The following is a 17,689-nucleotide window of genomic DNA, read 5'->3' on the forward strand; positions in this document are numbered from 1 at the left end:
GAGCGTAGAGCATCACAGTTAAGTTGGAAACTGGAGGCTGAGTGTAAAATAAGTCTACTTGTCCACGTAGGGAAATAAAAATCATTCTGCCAGGCTTTCCTATAGAAGAAAAATCGGTGCCTATGAAGTAGGTTCTCGGGACCATTAACAAAGCTGAAAGATGGGGAAAAAGTCAACGGGGTGGGGTCAGTGGGGTGACAAAGATCCAAGGCTCCCCTAAAAGGGGGCGAAAGGAGAGATATTTTCTTTTCTTTTTTTTTTTTTTTTTGCCTCCCTGTGTCAGCCGGGACAACACAGGCGAGACTCAGAGTGGAGTGAGACGTAAAGAGGGTGTTGGGTCGGGAGGAGAAGGGAAGAGGGAGAGGAGGGGGTCTGGTCCCCAACGTGGTGACTTCGCTGCGCACCTGTGGGGCAGACGCTCTGAAGCGGGACGGGGGTGTTGGTCCGAGGGCGGACCCCATCGCCGGGGAAAGGAGGCCTCGCCCGAATAGGCAGTCTCGGACCCTGACACCCTCTCCAGCATCCTGGCAGCCCCTCCCGAGTGGGTCGAACTCCCTTTCCGTCCGGTTGCAGAGTTCTTCCCCGACTGGCTGCGCGCAGCCCGGGTGCAGAAGTTCCTCCTGCAGTTTCCGCCCCAGCTACGGCTCCTCGGGCTTGTTTTATTTATTTCGCTCTTCCCACCGTGCAGCCCGCCCCCGAGACCGTTCCGGGCGCTGGGAGGAGCGCGGCGCACGTGGAAGCGGCGTCCCGCGCCTCGGAGCAGCGCCGCGCCGGCGGCGCGTGTGGACCCGCAGTTGCAAACTATTGGCCAGCGATCGCCCCGCTTGCTCCGGCATCCAAGTCCGCCCCGCTCTCCTCGCCCCTTCAGCCTTCGCTGTTCGATTTTAGGATCTTCTCCTTCCTCAAGTGTTTGGATAAATTCGCCGTCCGTAATCAGTTTAGTTGGAAATTACCCGATGGTGTTCATCATTTTTTTGAACACTGACTGCAGAAAATGCCATAGGGAGGTGGGGGAAGAGGGAGCAAAGTGTGTGTGCGTGTGTGCGCGTAGAGTGAGAGGAGAGACGAGAGATACAGACGAGGGAGGGAGGGGAGAGAGAAAGAGAGACCTGAGGGGAGGGCAGGGGGCTTCCCTCTCCTGGAGGACAGACAGAATGATACATACTGTCATTAACAGTGTTGACCCACCCAGACCCCACCCTTCGGTTGCATCCATCATACAGTCATTACAAAGGGGCAGCGCTGTCACACTGCTTGCCCTGCTCCTGGGGCTCTCGGCTGGCTTAATGAGGTGCACCCAGCCGGGGCTATTGTGCAGCGCGAAAGAGGCAGGAACGAGACGGCAACGGTCCTAGCAGCTGCTCGCAGCAGCAGCCTCGCAGCAGCAGCCAACCCCACCTCAAGTGGATGAATGCCTATGGAAGTGTTTTCCTGAAGGAACCCGTCAGGCAGTGGAAGACTGTGGCAGGGCTAGTGAACTTAAATGGGGCTTTCCTCTCCTGCAGTTGAGCTGGCGGAGGCAAGTGCAGTCACTCGGGTAATCGCGGGGGTGCTGGGGGCGGGGGGAATGATGGTGGTGGTGGTGGTTTTTAAGCCGGTCCACGGTCAAAAGGCGGCTTGGATCAATTTCCCCTCCAACCACTCAACTCTCCCCTTTACCTTTTGTTTTGGTAGCTTGGCTTTTTCCACCCCCATCCTTTCCCTGGTGTGTTCTGAACCGTGCGTCCTGCTCCGGGGTTTGATTGTGCATTTAAATGTAATTCTGATTGGTGAATGTTCTCTCCTTTTTGTTGTGATTACTAGAGATACTTTAGCCCTGCCTTCCCAGTTCTGCGCCCAGCACAAGCAGTTTTGAAAATTTAAGTGCAAAAAGCATGACAAAGCAATATGAGGTTGCCGTGGTAAGTGAACTTTTAAACCGAAAATTACCATTTCTTCTCGTCGGCTCGGTCTGTGGGTGGTTTGAAGGGGAATCCTCACACACAAAGGGTTGAGGGCTGGGAGGAGGGGGTGGTTCAACAACAAAAAGAAACCCGTACAAACCAGTAGTGCTAATTTTGTTTTTTCTCTCTACTATGGTCAGTGGACAAGTTGTGTATTTATATGTTTGAGACTCTTGGAATGATAATGGGCTTGATGCATTTTAAGTGGGTGAGAGTTGGCAGTCAGCAGGGGAGACGTGTAGGGAAGGGAGGCGAAGGGAACTAGGTTATTGTCTGATTTCAAAAGAACCTTGAAGCTCTGACTTCGTGAACTCGGCACATTAGCCGGGTCATTCCTGATCAAAATCTTGAAAAGGAACAGCGGGGTCATCCTCAGCTACTACAACTATGTGTCCTCACCTGCAGTTAGACCATTCTTCCTCACACTTCCTCAGGTAGCAACATTTGAAGCCATCATTCCTAGTCAAATTTTAAATGCTGAATGATGATGAGATAATACATTTGCAAAGTTGTGGTCTTGAAAGATTTGGGGCTGGGGAAAAGAATTGCTTATTAACCCTCCTTCCCACTGCCCTCTACCCCCCTCCCTCTTCCAATTCATCCCAGTTTTTAAAGTGTACAGATTCATTCAAGAGTCCTTCATCGGCATCCTCTCCTAATTAACCCCTTTTGTTTTAAAATAGGAAGTATATTTCAGGGATAGATTCCTGGGTTTTGCCCCTTTATCTCACTCATTTTCCAAGAATAGTCATCCAACACAGTATTTGTGACAAAGTAAACAATTCCAAGTTGGGTAAAAGCCTTTGCTCTGGAGAGTTATAAATTTTTTGGCCTGTTCTGCACTTAAAAAAAAAAAAAAAAAAGGATTAATAGTGCTCAGTAGTTGTAAAACTTTCAGTTGCCTTTTTAACTTATCCAGGGCTGTTGCCATGGAGAGAACTGGGATGCCCCGTATTGAAATGGACCTGCCCATTCTCTAATGAGGCAAGGCCATCTCAGTTTTCCCATTTGAAGGATGGGATGGAAACAGAAATACCTACTGAAAGGAATTGTTTTGTTGAGTCCATTCTTAATTTTCATTTATGTGTGTGTAGATATAATTGCATGTGGCTACATTTCTCAGGACCTATTTTGAAATAAAGATTTTAATAAAAATTAACTATAAACTTCCTGTGATCATAGGAAACACAGAAAATAACTTTAAAAATACGAATTGTATTGCACTAAAGGTTAATGTACTTTAGTGGGCATATATTTTAATAACTTATTTTGACAACTGACTTATTTTTTGCCTATTCTACATGAATTTACTGTAGTTCACCAGTAACTATCACAGGAAAGTGATACTTTATGCACTCAGCTTCCAAAACCATCTTTATTGATTTTAGTCTAGCTGTTTGCAATAACTATCCTTAAAACAGTTTTCAATTTGAGACCTAAAACACCAAAATGGTTAAACTACAAATTTGTTGGCACAAGAGGAATCAATTCAGTAAAATTTGTGAAAAAAGTCTCAGAAGTGTTTAGATTAGAACATAGTATATCTTTGTATTTGCAAGAATTTCACTTGGGAGGTTTGCTTCTCCTACCCACTAATATTCTTAGACCACAGACAATAAGCTAACAATGTTCTTAACTATATAATTAATTTTAGATCATATTACTCAACTATCATAGGATTTAATTTTATAATGAATCTTGAACTTTACTAACACTACCTGGGCTTTAAAAATAAATACCTTGAACTATGTGTATACAGTGCTAAACAAAGTAAGAATTCATTATCTAATACTGATGTATAGATATTTATATATAAGTAAATATATATCCTGTATACATGTAAAATTATGTTACTTTGACATGTGGAGAAAAACCTTTATTCAGAATTATTTTTATCATAATCATAATCTCAAGTCATCAGATTTACTTAGTTTTCACCCAAACACTGAAAATACTGTTTCAGTTAAGTAATACAGTAAAAATTAATATTTAAAATAAGCTGGGTAATTGAAAATTATCTTCTAAATAATTAACAGTGCATATAATTTAACTGCCTATTTAGACTGTTTAATGCTATATAGTCCTCATACTTTCCCTCACCATAATTCTGTGCCAATTTTAGGTTTGCTAAATATTCTTAACATAGAAATTTAAAATGTAAAAGTGCAATAACCAATTTTTTTCTACAAAATACAAATATTTTTATTTTCAGTTTAGTTACTTTTATACCAAAATTATAAATGTTCTATTTATGTTATTGGCACGTTGAAAATACAGTGGTCATGTTCTGATATTTTTCTTGAACCTCAGTTTATTAGAATAAGTCTTACAAATAGCAGAATGCTTATAATGTTCATAAGCACAACATTCTTAAGTGTTTCAACTAAGCAATGCTCTGATAGAAAGTCATTGCTTCCAATAACAGTGACTCACTTTAAGTGAAAAGTATTCATGCATAAAGGAGAAAAGTGAGATGTAGAAAGTGAAGGTGGATGGCAGCCAGGTTATCGAATGGTACATTGCAGGTTTTGCCCTTTGTACGATACCCAGGGCATGCAATGTACCTGCAAGCATAAAGGCAAAAAAGAAAGGATGATGTGACATTATAATTTTAAAAATGCAAAAATAATCTTCATTTATTTCTAATTGGTATTAAAAGTAGTATGTACCCTATGTCAAATATAGAATCTAAAATCTTGAAGACATTAACTTTTAATAGTTAACATGTGTTGTCTACCTGCTATAACCCAGTCATGGATTCAATCATGTATGTAAATGCCTTATATTTAGCATCTCAGTTAATCTTCAAAACGCTTTAGGTGGTAACTTTTATTTCACCTAGAAAGTGAATACCTAAGGTAAGATAGCTCATGAACCATAAAGTAAAGATGTGAATCAAAATCTGTCTGACTCCAAAATTGGATCCAAAATCAAAATGAGAATCAAATAATAGAAGGATAGGAGATACTACTAAATTTTAAAAGGCCGTCTGCGTTAAAACTCATATGTAACTGCCCCAAATTCTGAGCATAGGGATTGCCTGTCAATCTTGGCACTTTCGCAATACAACATTTTTTAAGAAAAAAGTTTCACTGAAATTTTTCTAACTATACCCAAATTGGGTTTGGATACATAGCCTGGTTTGTCTGGTTGTTTTTCTTTTGGGACATTAAATATGGAGAATTTATTCTCGATTCCATTCCAAAAACAAAAGGAGAGAAAGATTAACTCAGTTATAATGACAAAAATACTTTAAAATAAATAGCAAAGATGCCTACTAAATAAAAGGAAGATCTAACAGTACCGTTTTCCTTAAAAGGAAACTTAAATAAGCAGAGTGATTTTCACAATTTTAACAACTAAAATGGGATTTAATTTTTCATTTTCAAGACTTAAAATTTTGATTACACTTACATTTGCTAATATAATAAAATGATTTTTACAGGTAGCAAATCATTTGATATTTTTTACCATAATATATATTTTCTAAGCAAGAGTTTACTTTGATATACTTAATCAATTAACTTCTAATCACAGTGAGTAAGGGGCATTTTTTAAACTGCCTTCATTTTGTGAACTAACGAAACTTGTAAGTGATAAAGAAAATAAAAAGTTTCAAATAGGGCCCTACTATATGATTCCTTTTTAAATATTAAAGATGATAGACTTTCTAATAAATACAGAGAAAACATCCTTTCCCATAAAGTGCTCTAATTTTGATCTTTTTTTTTTACAAAATCTTTGGACCTGAGAAATGAGGATATGAATTTTCTCTATTCTTGGGTTGATTAGCTTAGACATGGAGTAGAGATGATAAAAGTTTGTCAAGGTAATTCATTCAAGCATCTTTAAGTAACAATGAAAAAATGTTTCAGGGCATCATTGACATTCAACAAAAAACTGCTCAATGTTTCACTTTTCGCCTGAGAAGAAATGAAAGCACTCAGAATAACTCTATCTGCATTTTATGCAGTAAATGGGCTTCTGAGTTGTTTTCTGTAAATTTTTTTTAATTGCTTTACTTTTCTTAATGCAGAGAGCTCACAGGTTAAAATAGTGTTTGAATTAATGATCTTGTTAAGTGAATAACTTAAAAAAAGTGATACATCCCATTTTGTAAGTTTCAATTTTTTATAAAGTGAAACCATCCAAATTAGTCATGTTTAAACCACATTACTATGAAAGTAATAATAGATTTTTTAGTCAGATAATTTTGGAATTTTAAGAACCAGGTTATAAAGGGGAGAATTACGAGGCTTGAGCATTTCAACCCCACAGTATTCCAGCATTCAACCATTCAACTCTGTTTTACTTTGATCTTGGAAAAAACCCTCAGTTATTACCCCTCCCAAAACTAATTTTAGTTATTGGTCTAATTTCAAATAAAATTCAGGCCAAGTTTTTATTATAGCTAATAAAATGTTCATATAATTTTCTGTTTCATCCTTGATGTGGAAATTTATATTACATGATTATGTACTAAAATCCTATGACCGTCTATACAATTTTTCTTTCCATTCATATTCATTAAAGTGTACAAATCTGTCTATATAAATAATGAATATGTGTAAGTATACATATAAAAGTTATGGTTATATCAATATGAAGCTAAAGGGAAAATTATTAAAGCAGTTGTTCATTTTTAAATTTATGGTATAATTAATTTTTTAAAATAGAATTTAATAAGAATATTAACTATTATTAACTAAAAATCCAGGAGTATTTTAGGATAGGTCTTCTGGAGTCTATTTTCTTCTACCTCTCCACTGCTTTGTCATAACTTTATACAAAATGATAATTTCACTTGGAAATGTGGTAGAAAAAATGTGAACTATGTTTAAAGTAAGAAAAGAACCAAAGGATCCTAAGGAAGTTGCTGCATAGGTCCTGGAATCCTTCAAGCTATGCACCACAATTCTCCCTATAAATCCTTTTGAATATGAAATCATTACATTTTGTGTTCAAAGTAAAGTTATATGTTGTAGATTTTTAAAGCCTCTCACAGCATTACAGAAAGGGCAGAGTAATACAAGCTAGATACTGCCTGGCTTGACACACATTGACAAAGACTGAGAAGGCAATGTTAATGCATTTAATTTTTTTAAAATAGAGATTATAAAGTTAATGAAACCTGAGGTCATTACCAAGAAGAACTAAGAACTCAGCTTTTCAAGTGTTTTCAGTAAAAATAATTAACTATGGGATAGGTAAAGAGCTGATTAATATTATAAATATTTAACAAAATCTAAAATGCTACCACGATCCTTTGTTAAAGATAATTAGTGCTAAGAGTGCTACAGAAACCTAGACTTTTGAATTTCTAATTTGTTAGTGCTTAATTTATCATTCAATCTGATACTGTTGCAGAAATGGCATTTAATATGTAAGTTTGATTCCTACCATGGATTCCACAACATTTTGATGTCTTAGGATGCAGTGAATGATACACTTCATTCAACAGACATTATTACATACATGGGTTAGACATGGTGGTAGAAACTGATAATACTTGGCTGGAAATGATGGCTGTGTCGTCAAGTAATGCATAGTCTGTGTAAGAGATAGACATGTCAACAGATGGTTATAATGTAATGAGATAATTGGTATCAGAAATATGTAAAAAGTGCTTTTAGGAGTCCAGAGGAAGCTTTCGCTAATATGCCTGTGGTTGGCTTTAGTGTGATATTCAGGAAGGCTTCTCAGTGGAGGTGAAATTTTGCTTACTGACTTTTTTCCATTTTAAAGAAATGTAACACTAGCTCTTCAAATAATATACAGAAAGATGAAGTATATGTTTTTCTTGTCTTTACATATTGATATGTACTTACGATGAGAGAACAAGTTTTCTGTGTAGGATGCTGAGTTTTTCAAGATTCATTAGTGTAATTTCTCAAATACACTGCCTTTCACAAATGTGCACAGCCGGGAAAGCCTTTAATATATTGATTAAAGTTAGCGTTTTGTTGCTAGTAGCATAATGGATAAAGCACAGGCCCCATTTTTATTCTTCTATGCTCTACCAATAAATATATATATATATCTTGCAAATTGTGAAAGGCATACAAAAGCAAAAGTAAATATTGTAAATGATGAGGGAGATTGCCTGTGATCTGGGCTAGAATTAGAAAGGAGGTAAGAAAGAGATTATTTGAGAGGAAATGATATGAAAATGTTTTAAAATAGGAAACAATTGTGTTTTATAACAATAGGTTATCAACTTAAGCAATTTCACTTTCCTTTGTATTACTTTCACATTTGCAATGGAGGAGAAGGGAAATACTATTAATCTGAAATTTTCCTTATTTATGAGTAAGTTATAGCAATGATCAGACAAAAATTTGTTTCTTAAACTCCCAAATGTGTGTAGCTTTACAGTAAAAACCTTCATTTCAGAATGATTAGTACTTTGTGTGAATATCATTATGCATTTTCCTCTCTGATATCGTGACAATACAGTTTAGCCCATTCCTTCTGGGATTCTCTCCTGGCAACAGTTTTTTATTTCCCTGTGTTCATTTTTAGGAAAATCCTCTCAATATTGTTGTATGTATTACTTTATAGGAAGGAAGTATGTAAAATACTCTTGAACTCATTTTACTTGTGAGTTTGAATAGCATTCAGATTAGAATGATTTCCCCAGAATTTTGTAGGCTTGCCCAATCCAGCTGTATATTTTATATGCTAATGTAAATTCTATTTTTGTTCCCCTTGGGGGTTTAAGTGATTATAATTGTTGCTCTTCAAAAGCCAAACAGATGATGATTGCTGCTTCAGGAGTATACCAAAAGAAACTGGCTTTCATTAAACCTGCTCATCCACTTCCTAATTATCTCCATTTTATCTAGCTAAGAAGCAGGAAAAAATGGCAAGTACAGTTCATTGAAGCCAGTTCAGTTATTTAAACATGGCTTTATTGAACTAGCATGAGGTGTTAAAGTAGGGGAAATGTTTTCATTCTAACACTGATATGCAGCCAGTGGCCCAACTCAAGAGTTAGTTGAGCATCAAATGCCAGAGGCCATAGAGAATGAGAAGGGAAAGATTTTGAGTTATTCTAAGAGGAGTCCTCTAGTGGATACAATAAATAGTGCTGCAGTGACAGCTATTCTGAAATATTCTTGTTTGTTTATTTTTCTTCCTATAAAATCAAAATGGAGTTAGCTATTTAGTATCTACCAAGAAGTACCCAGAAATGCACTCTGAGTGAAAGGGAAATTTCCTTTATATGTGAAAAAAAAAGGGGGACATACATTGATAAATTCTAAAAGGACACGGAATTCCTGAGACTGGCCAATATCAAGGGTCCTTCAGGTGACATAAGCCTTGAAATCTGGACATAAGTCAGAAAGTAAATTCTCATGGAGGCTGGTTTTCCTCAAGTGGGAGACTATCTCTACCATTTGGGCTACAGTGGCTCTGAGTTAATCCGTTCTCCAGTCCTCTAGGGTGGCCTTGGAATTGAGTTGCACTGGAACATGTTTCTGACCCCTTTACTGGCTGTCCTCCTGATGGCATAGAGAGGGTCCTTGAACTCTCACCCAGGGGAACAGAAAAATGTCAGAGTCAACAGCTGTTCAGCCTCCAGCTGTGAGAATGCAATTCTCTGCTGGTTAAACAAAAAACTCTGACAGGGCTCCCTCCTTTCTGAAATTTCAAAGAGCCACGTTTTTGAATCCAATTGTCTAAGGCGAGATTTAGATAAAACATTATATTCATAAACAAAAAAAAGAAATGGAAGGTTCTGAAATTTCTATAAATTTTCATTTTTGTGTTCCATGATATTTCAGCAAGTGTCACGCAATTTCACTTTTTGAAGTTTTAATACAGAGTTGTTATCTGATGAGTTGATTTTGAAACTTTGGAGAATCATACTGAAAATGAAAAAGTTTACTTAATTTAAAAAAAGGAAATATGTTTCTGACAGGCATTTGTATAATTTACTAGAAAGTTATACACATTAAAAATTATTTTCCTCTCATTTCTTGTGCCAATAAAAAATTTTCCAGTGTTAATATACTTACTTTTAGCTTTACAATAATCCTACTAAGTAAAACAAGCAAACATCATTCCCTTTATATATGGAAACATAGTGATTCACAAAAGTTTAAAAACTAGAATCTGGGCATACCAACTCCTTCATCAACCTCTTGATCAACATCTCCTTGATCTACCAACAGTTTGCCAATACATAATATTGATTTATATTTAGATGGCAGAGTCATTTCTAAACCCCTAGGGTAGGGAGTCCCCAGAGAATAAGTACTGTCCCAGTGAGCCCTTAGGTAATCTATGCAGTTTCCATTCTTAAATCCAGAGAGAGGGTATAACAAAAGTCTGTTCTCTAGAATCTCTAAATTAAAAACTCTGTCTGGTGGTGTAGCAGTATTGGAATATCCCTGAATTTCTGTATAGAGATATGCCAGCATATAAATCACTCTGGTTTTCTACCAAGAAGGCCTATAAAAGCCTGAGAATGTACCAGCTGCACCCAGACCTGCCCTAGGCAAATGGTGGAAACTATCTGCTTGGTTTCCTTACCTCCTCATCATTTTCTCTTGATACTTCTAGGACCTGACTGTTCTTTGTTCCCCTAGGCTTATGCTGCCACCTTTACTGACATTGCTAATACCCCAGGCCTACTAGGACATATCTCTTTTCCTTCCAAGGTAACAGGTTGTTCATGTAATAAATTAATCTCCACTAATCAGAGGATATTAAGTAGAGTCCTGATTTCTGTTAATATTTAAAATTAGATCCCAAGGAAATTGTGCATGTTTCTGTTAAACAATCATGGTGAGTAACTTGTGGGGTGGTTGTGTCAGTCCAACATGTATATTTTTCTGGTACTTTCTGTTCTTAACAGCATGGCACCACCTGATCTCTATCACTGAGGAGTGTGCTTACCTATCTTGAAGTAGGACAGTTAGAAATGAACTAACTCAAAGGGAAAATACAACTCCGAAAAAACTGATTAGGTAATTTTGGCTTATCTGCCTATGTTTATTAAATAGAAGTAACATAACAAACAGTAAAATATATGTATGCCAGTGGAATGACTGCACTTCCCAGGATTATCTCACATGTTCTTTCATTTTACTAATAGGAAGTTGTAGAAAATCACACTTACTCTCTGACCTCATAGCAATATGAATGTAAATAAAATCTTTTAAAGATGTCCTAGTTAAATCTTTTTCAATATAACACAATGTATAAAAATGGCAATTATTCCAATTAATCTGCTCAACAGAAATAACCAAAATAGTTCAAGCCACTGTTTAACTCCATGTTAATTGCACGATTGAAAAAACTGTACTGATTTTTGCTCTAAATCAGTTTTTCATCAAAATCATCTGTGGAGCTTTTTTTATAAACATAAATGCTTAGACTACACCTCAGAATTAGAGTGAAATCTCTTGAGGTAAACAGGAGGCATCTGTACTTGAAAAACCTCACAGTTAGGTTGAGGCATTGATGCACAGTCATGTGTTAGAACCACTGGGCTTTCCTTTAACCAGTTCTGTCATCCAATGAAGATTCACTCTCTGTCAGACAAATACTTGAGTCACTTAATGCTCACAACAGCCTTAAAAGGTAGATTTTTTTTAATACCCATTTTAAGAATGTGAAAACTGAGGCTCAGAGATGTTAGGCAACTTGCCCAAAGTCATATACCAAGGACACAGGAGAGGCAGAACCAGAATTCAGGTCTGCATGAATACTTTTAACCGAGACAACCCTAAACTTGAAAGGCCTTTTTAATATACAGATTGAAAATGTATGGCTGTATTTTATAGCTGTAATTTCCAACCTAGAAGCTTCAATTTTGCTGCTTTGATTACCCTAAGAATATCTGGAGCGTACAGGGATTGTTTCATTTTATGGTCTTAAAAGAGAGCTACTATATTCATGTGAAAGAAGACATGGTCTAATAGGTAAAAGATACTTTAAAATTACAGGTAAAATATTTTGCTTTCTTTATATAAAGGTCACAGAAGACTTTCTACCTCAGTTCTTAATGCAGAAACTCAAGGAACTGCTGTAAACTACCTATTAATTTCATTGCAAAAATTATTCAGATATGAGACAGAAGAGAATGCTTTTCCTTTCAGGTCAATTTCTTAAAAAAATATTAATAATTTAATAAAATCATTGCTGATAAATGCAGTTTCTAGTGTGGACTGTGCAATTTTAGGATTTGTTCTTTTTGATTTGGGTCTGACACCAATACTTAGAATAGTGATGACTCATGTCTAGGACTGAAATTTGTTTTTCATGGGTTTATACAGTTTTCCTCTTGAATTGCACCAAAAATGTTTTTTTAATTGGCTTTAACTCATGCCCAATAAATTGGACAAAAATTGATTGCCGCAGTCATGTTTGGTTTAAAATTATTCAGGATTGCGCAATGAGTCAAATGAATGCATGAGTGAGGGCGGCGGCACTTTATGTCCTCGGTATATGACAAATAAGTTTTTTTTCAAAACAGTCGTCATTTGTATCTGAAAATTAATATATGTCTGTGGTTTATAAAGCTTAAAAGATAGTAACAGGGCACATTAAAACACATTGCATTAAAAAATAAGTTTCTGTTATTTTTGTATTTTTTCTTAGTATCTTCCAGTTTTACCAATGTCATAAATCTAATAACAGTATTCCTTTTAAGATAAGTAATACCTGTTAGCTCTTGTTAGGTTTTTGGTCATGTTATTAGAATATTTCTAAATAGCAAAATGAAATAAGTAAGAATGTTCAGAGACTGTGCCATCAGTAACAGTGGAGACATTGAGCCAGTTTTCCATCCTCTGAAGAGTGATTTTTAAAGAAAAAAATTAAACAATATGAAAATTGAATTAACTCAGGTGACTGTTTAGGACATCGAAATAGCAATTCACTAATGGTACCTGTCAGGAAGCCAGTTTTAGTTCAATCTCATTATAATTATTTACTGTATTATGGTTTTCACTTACTTATATGCCATAGAAATATAAGCAAATCACTTTAAGGGTTTTGCTGGCTGGGAATGAAGGTTCATTTTATGAGATTCTTAGGCAACTTGAGAAAGGATTTAATAGGGGAAAATAAATGATTAATTCAATGAAAAGAAGAACATTCCTTGAACATAATACAGATAGTAAGTGAAGGAAACAGTTTATGTTATTGTATATAATTAATATTAGGCAATTTTAACTGAACAGAATAGTTATAACTGATATTGTTGTCTAAGAAAATGGTAGATCAGTTCTGAGATTTTTGTCATATTTATTTTTCATGTGTATTAGATCTCAATTTGTTTTTATAAGTGAATATTATTTTGTTTATAAACTATAAAGCTCCAGGGCGGTTATTGTGACCTCTCTCTTAATCTAAGTTGTCTTTTAAGAAGTCACTGGTCCTTACCATCCAGCATCTAGCTCCTGCCCCCACCTGGTGGCTATAGGCCCTCAAGCTTGAGCTGTAGAGTTTTTTTGTTTGTTTGTTTGTTTGTTTTTTCTGAAACAATAAACTACCTGTTTCTCTGATTTATAAAAAAGAATGCGTGCTCAGAATTTTTACAAACCCAGTAATGCAGAAAATGTAAAGAAAAGAAGTAACTATAAATCCGGCTCCCATTACCTCAAAATAGCCAGTGTTTAATGTTCTAGTAAACATCCCTTATATGACGATTAATAAGCTTAATAATATTTCATAAAAATCTACACATTACATTAAATAATAAACACTATCTTTTTAATGGTTTTATAACTATTTACATATATTTATGGAGTAGACTTCTTAAAATGTCTAGAAGCTAAATAATTAAACCGTAAAACAATGTTACCCGCTGGTTAGAATAGCCTAAGACATCTTATATAAAATATTTCTCAAAATCCTATTATATTTAACTTGAATCTTTTTAAAGGAAGAAATCATCCAACTATACATTTTCTCTCTTCTATTTGTCAGCAATAGAGAGCATGGTAAGCTATGAGAGTATGATTATTTCTGAAATAAAAAGAGTTTTATCTGTTTATGTTCATTGTAATATTTATTTTCCCTAGGCTTTTGTTCTCTTGCAAGTGTTGTGTCATCTGTAATTTCTGTTGTATTTATTTAAAATTACCAAATTTGACATCTAAAAAGTACCTTAGAGGTACTCTAATAAAAGCGTTTACGGACTTGGGCCCTAGAAACAGCCCATTTGGGGTGAAAACCCAGCTCTGTTGATTTCTAGCTGTGTTACCTTGGGCAAATTACTTCCTCGGTTTCCTCATCTGTAAAATGATAAGATTCTTGTGAAGATTAACTGATTTAATGCATGTAGAGCAGTAGAATGTTACCTAGCATATAATATACCTACCCATTATTATTATTACTAATCTAGTCCTCTCCTGGGAATCAGGAAGTTTAGTCAGGGACTTTCTGGAGAATCAGCTAGTTAGTGGGAGAAACAATGCTGGGACTCATGTTTCCTTTCTCCACATCTAGAGATCTTTGCTTAGTGCCACAATGTGTGCTCTCTCAGCATTGTTTTTAAAGCCCTCCCTTAGGCACAAAGGTATCTTAGAGGCATCCAGGGCTATGCAGTGCATTAGTCTGAGAGGCTCTTGTCCCTTGTTTCTCTCCCTCACAGCTTCCGCGGGCTTGTTGGCTGAGAAACATTTGCTCAGAACCCTATCTCTTTCCCACTGCTGGTGGAAAGAATTTGGCCATCAAAACACTTTCATTATGAACCCCTCTTCTCTACCTGTTACTCTTTTCCCCGTATCTATTATACTCTGACCCTGCCACCTCATTGCAATTTTAGACGAAAGCTTCTTAACCCTGTTTATGTGTTGGTGCTAATTCCTTTACCTTTGGATATCTTTCTGTTTGGCATTTCTAAAATTCAAAGTTGCCAATAGGTGTATTCTGTGTATCCTGTTTCTAATGGTTGTATGTCTGTACTTCCCTCTGCTGGTTTTCAAAATCAGCATAATGGGATACCACAATACCCAACCAAACTGATTTCCTATGCTTTGTAGCCTACTTCCTCTACTGTAGTCAGACTGGTCTACTTCAGCAAATTCCTGTAACTTTCACTTCTGAACCTCCTTTTATTTGCTCTAAAGCACACACACACACACACACACACACACACACACACACTCACACACACACCCCCAATTGAGTAGATTTATATAAAGATCTTTTAAAACCGAGGACTGAACACTGTAATGTATATGAATATTTTCCTCTTTTATACAAACCTTACAAAGAGGCTCCAACTTTCGTGTATCCTTTTGATATGACTAATAAATGGAGACATGCCTGTCTTTTAGTATTCTTTTTACATCTAGAAATATTGGTATTCTAGCATATATCAGTACACTATGAGTTAAATAATAAACACTGAATAAAAGAAAGTCTTTTATTGTCTACACAAGGAATCCAGAAATATCATCTAGAGAAAAAAAATTCACAGTAAATTGTGTCAAAATAATTCAAGGAAATGTTGATTTGTTACTCATACAGCTTAAACAGTCTGTAACACCATTTATTTATGTTACATCTTCCAATTCGTGTTTACAAAAACTGACATTTCAAGCAACCGTATTCTCTAATTTCTCATACCAGAATGATAATGACCAAAGGAATAGAATATTATTTCTATTACAACAGTATCCTCAGCCTTAAAATGCCCCATCAGAGAAATGGATTTTTTATTTAATCACATCAACATGAAGAGTTAAGAGAGGTTAGTGTGAAATGGTAATAAACAGCAGCACGGGCTGTTCTATGTGTATTCATGTGTTTCTTCTTGGTGCTAATTACACTTGCTCATAGAAGTCTGGCAGTCACATGACTGGGCTTGACCTTGAGTGGGTCAATTTTATCAAATTATATGATACATTTAAGATGCAGACAGATGCTTATTGAAGCTTAAAATAAAAACATTGTCTGTTTGCCATTGTGACTTACAATGAATTTATACCTCTACAAGTTTAAGGTTCCTTCTTTTATCAGCCTGCAAAATGTTGTTTACTTCCATTTCACTTACTGAAAGTCCACAGCTATAGCTCTATATCAATCCATAGCAATGTAAGCCCAGGAGGGAACTGCAAAACTATAAACCATAAGCAGGTTTTAGTATTCTTCTGATATTCTATGTTTTATAATGTCAAGAGGATATTAGTTATACATTTTTGTTTTATTCAAAACAAAACCGTTACAAAAAGCCCTTTATATAGTCTACCACCTCTATATTCTTTTGGATATTTATTTTGATAGATTTTTTCAAACACAATCTAAATAGAAAATTGAGCAGAAAATACTGTTAGCCTATGTAAATGGAATAAAGATAATAGCCTATAAAAATATATGTGGAGTTGGGAGAATGAGCCTAGGGAGAGGTGACTGATAAGTAGATTGGAACTGGTTTCTTTCAAGGCCATAAATAATAACCTTTAAAGTCTTGCCTTAGAAATTAACAAAAATGGTAAATAAGAATAATGTGTGCATATATAAGATTGAATAATAAAAGTGTCTTAACATCAAAATATTTTAATTTGATTAGACTGTTATGGTATATATTTGACTCAACTTGATTTCATCAAGTAATTAACTGAATTTTAAGCTATACTTGGTGCCAAAACTAATAACATTTGAGCCTAACTAAAGTAACAATACCATATTTAATGCCAAAGTGAGTAACAGATTGCAGAAAGACTGATATTCAGGAAAGTTATTTCTATTAACCTTAGAAATATTACCTAAATTCCTAATACCTCTGTTATACCCCCTGAAAATGAGAAATAATTTATGTCCTTCTTTACCTCCTGGGGTTACAATGATAAATATGTAAAAGTACATTGAGCTTTTTGTGATAAAAGGTACTATAAAAACCTAAGATGTTTTTATTATTATATCAGTCAGATGGGATCTCAGACTCAGTTCCTTTTTGAAGACCCACAACTTTTTATGGGTGAATCATGAAATTGTATTGGGAAATATATTGAAGTCACTTAACAGGGCAGATAGAAGATTTTATGCTTTTTGGTGCCTTTTAAACTTGGTTGCAATTAGAAATGTGAGAGGATATTTATCATGAAATATATCAGTTAGGACATTAATGAGAGCTAATGAAAATATTTAAGAGACAATATATAAAGGCAGGAATTCTAATTCTGGCTTTATCAAGTAAATGTGCTAAGTTATCATTTTGGTTCTCATAATTGTAGTTACCATATATTGACTGCTTCCTCTATGCCAGGAAGTTTTGAGTATTTTATACTTATGATTACATCTCACCTCACAGTGATTTTAAATTAGGCATTATTATCACCATTTTATAGATTAGAAAACCAACGCTTAGAGGCAGTAAAGTAACTTGTCCAAGACCCTGTGAAATCAGGTTCAAATCCACGTGTCTGAAGTCAAAACCCAAGCCATTAACAATTTGTAAAACTGTAGCTCCTAGAAGGATAACATTACAATTCCTATATAAAGGAGTAATTTTTTGACAATAATTGACAGTAATTTTTTATATATTTAAAAACGATATTTTGCAAAAATTTGTAACGATGAACAATAATGACATAAACCAGACATTGTGAATATGTATTATACAACATATTAACTAAGTTATTTAAACCTCTTGAATTTTCCATTTACTATTACTGCTGAAAATATAATCTGATTTCCTTCAAGCATTTCTTGTTTCTAATCTAATTTTGTTATTCTGGCACATGCCAGGCACTCAAAGGATGCTTGAATCAAATTGAAATGGG

General features: G+C 35.4%; 1 protein-coding gene across 7 annotated transcripts in view; it reads left to right on the plus strand.

The window, feature by feature from the left end:
- Positions 1-1,808: 1,808 nt before the first annotated feature.
- The window catches only part of ELAVL2 (ELAV like RNA binding protein 2), a 155,856-nt gene continuing 139,975 nt past the window's right edge, over positions 1,809-17,689 (plus strand). For 5 of the 7 annotated variants that reach the window (XM_032300036.1, XM_032300039.1, XM_032300041.1 and 2 more), the window contains exon 1: positions 1,809-1,901. Coding sequence is in view for 2 of the 7 variants with exons in the window: in XM_032300042.1 (XP_032155933.1) it covers positions 1,875-1,901 (27 nt within the window). In the remaining 5 variants the exon portion in view is untranslated. The remainder of the gene's footprint in view (positions 1,902-17,689) is intronic. The other 2 variants (XM_032300032.1, XM_032300028.1) reach the window with 2 other exon arrangements.

Source organism: Sapajus apella, unplaced genomic scaffold, assembly GCF_009761245.1.
Source record: "Sapajus apella isolate SASKATOON/1434 unplaced genomic scaffold, GSC_monkey_1.0 scaffold42, whole genome shotgun sequence".
Classification (NCBI taxonomy): Eukaryota; Metazoa; Chordata; class Mammalia; order Primates; family Cebidae; genus Sapajus; species Sapajus apella.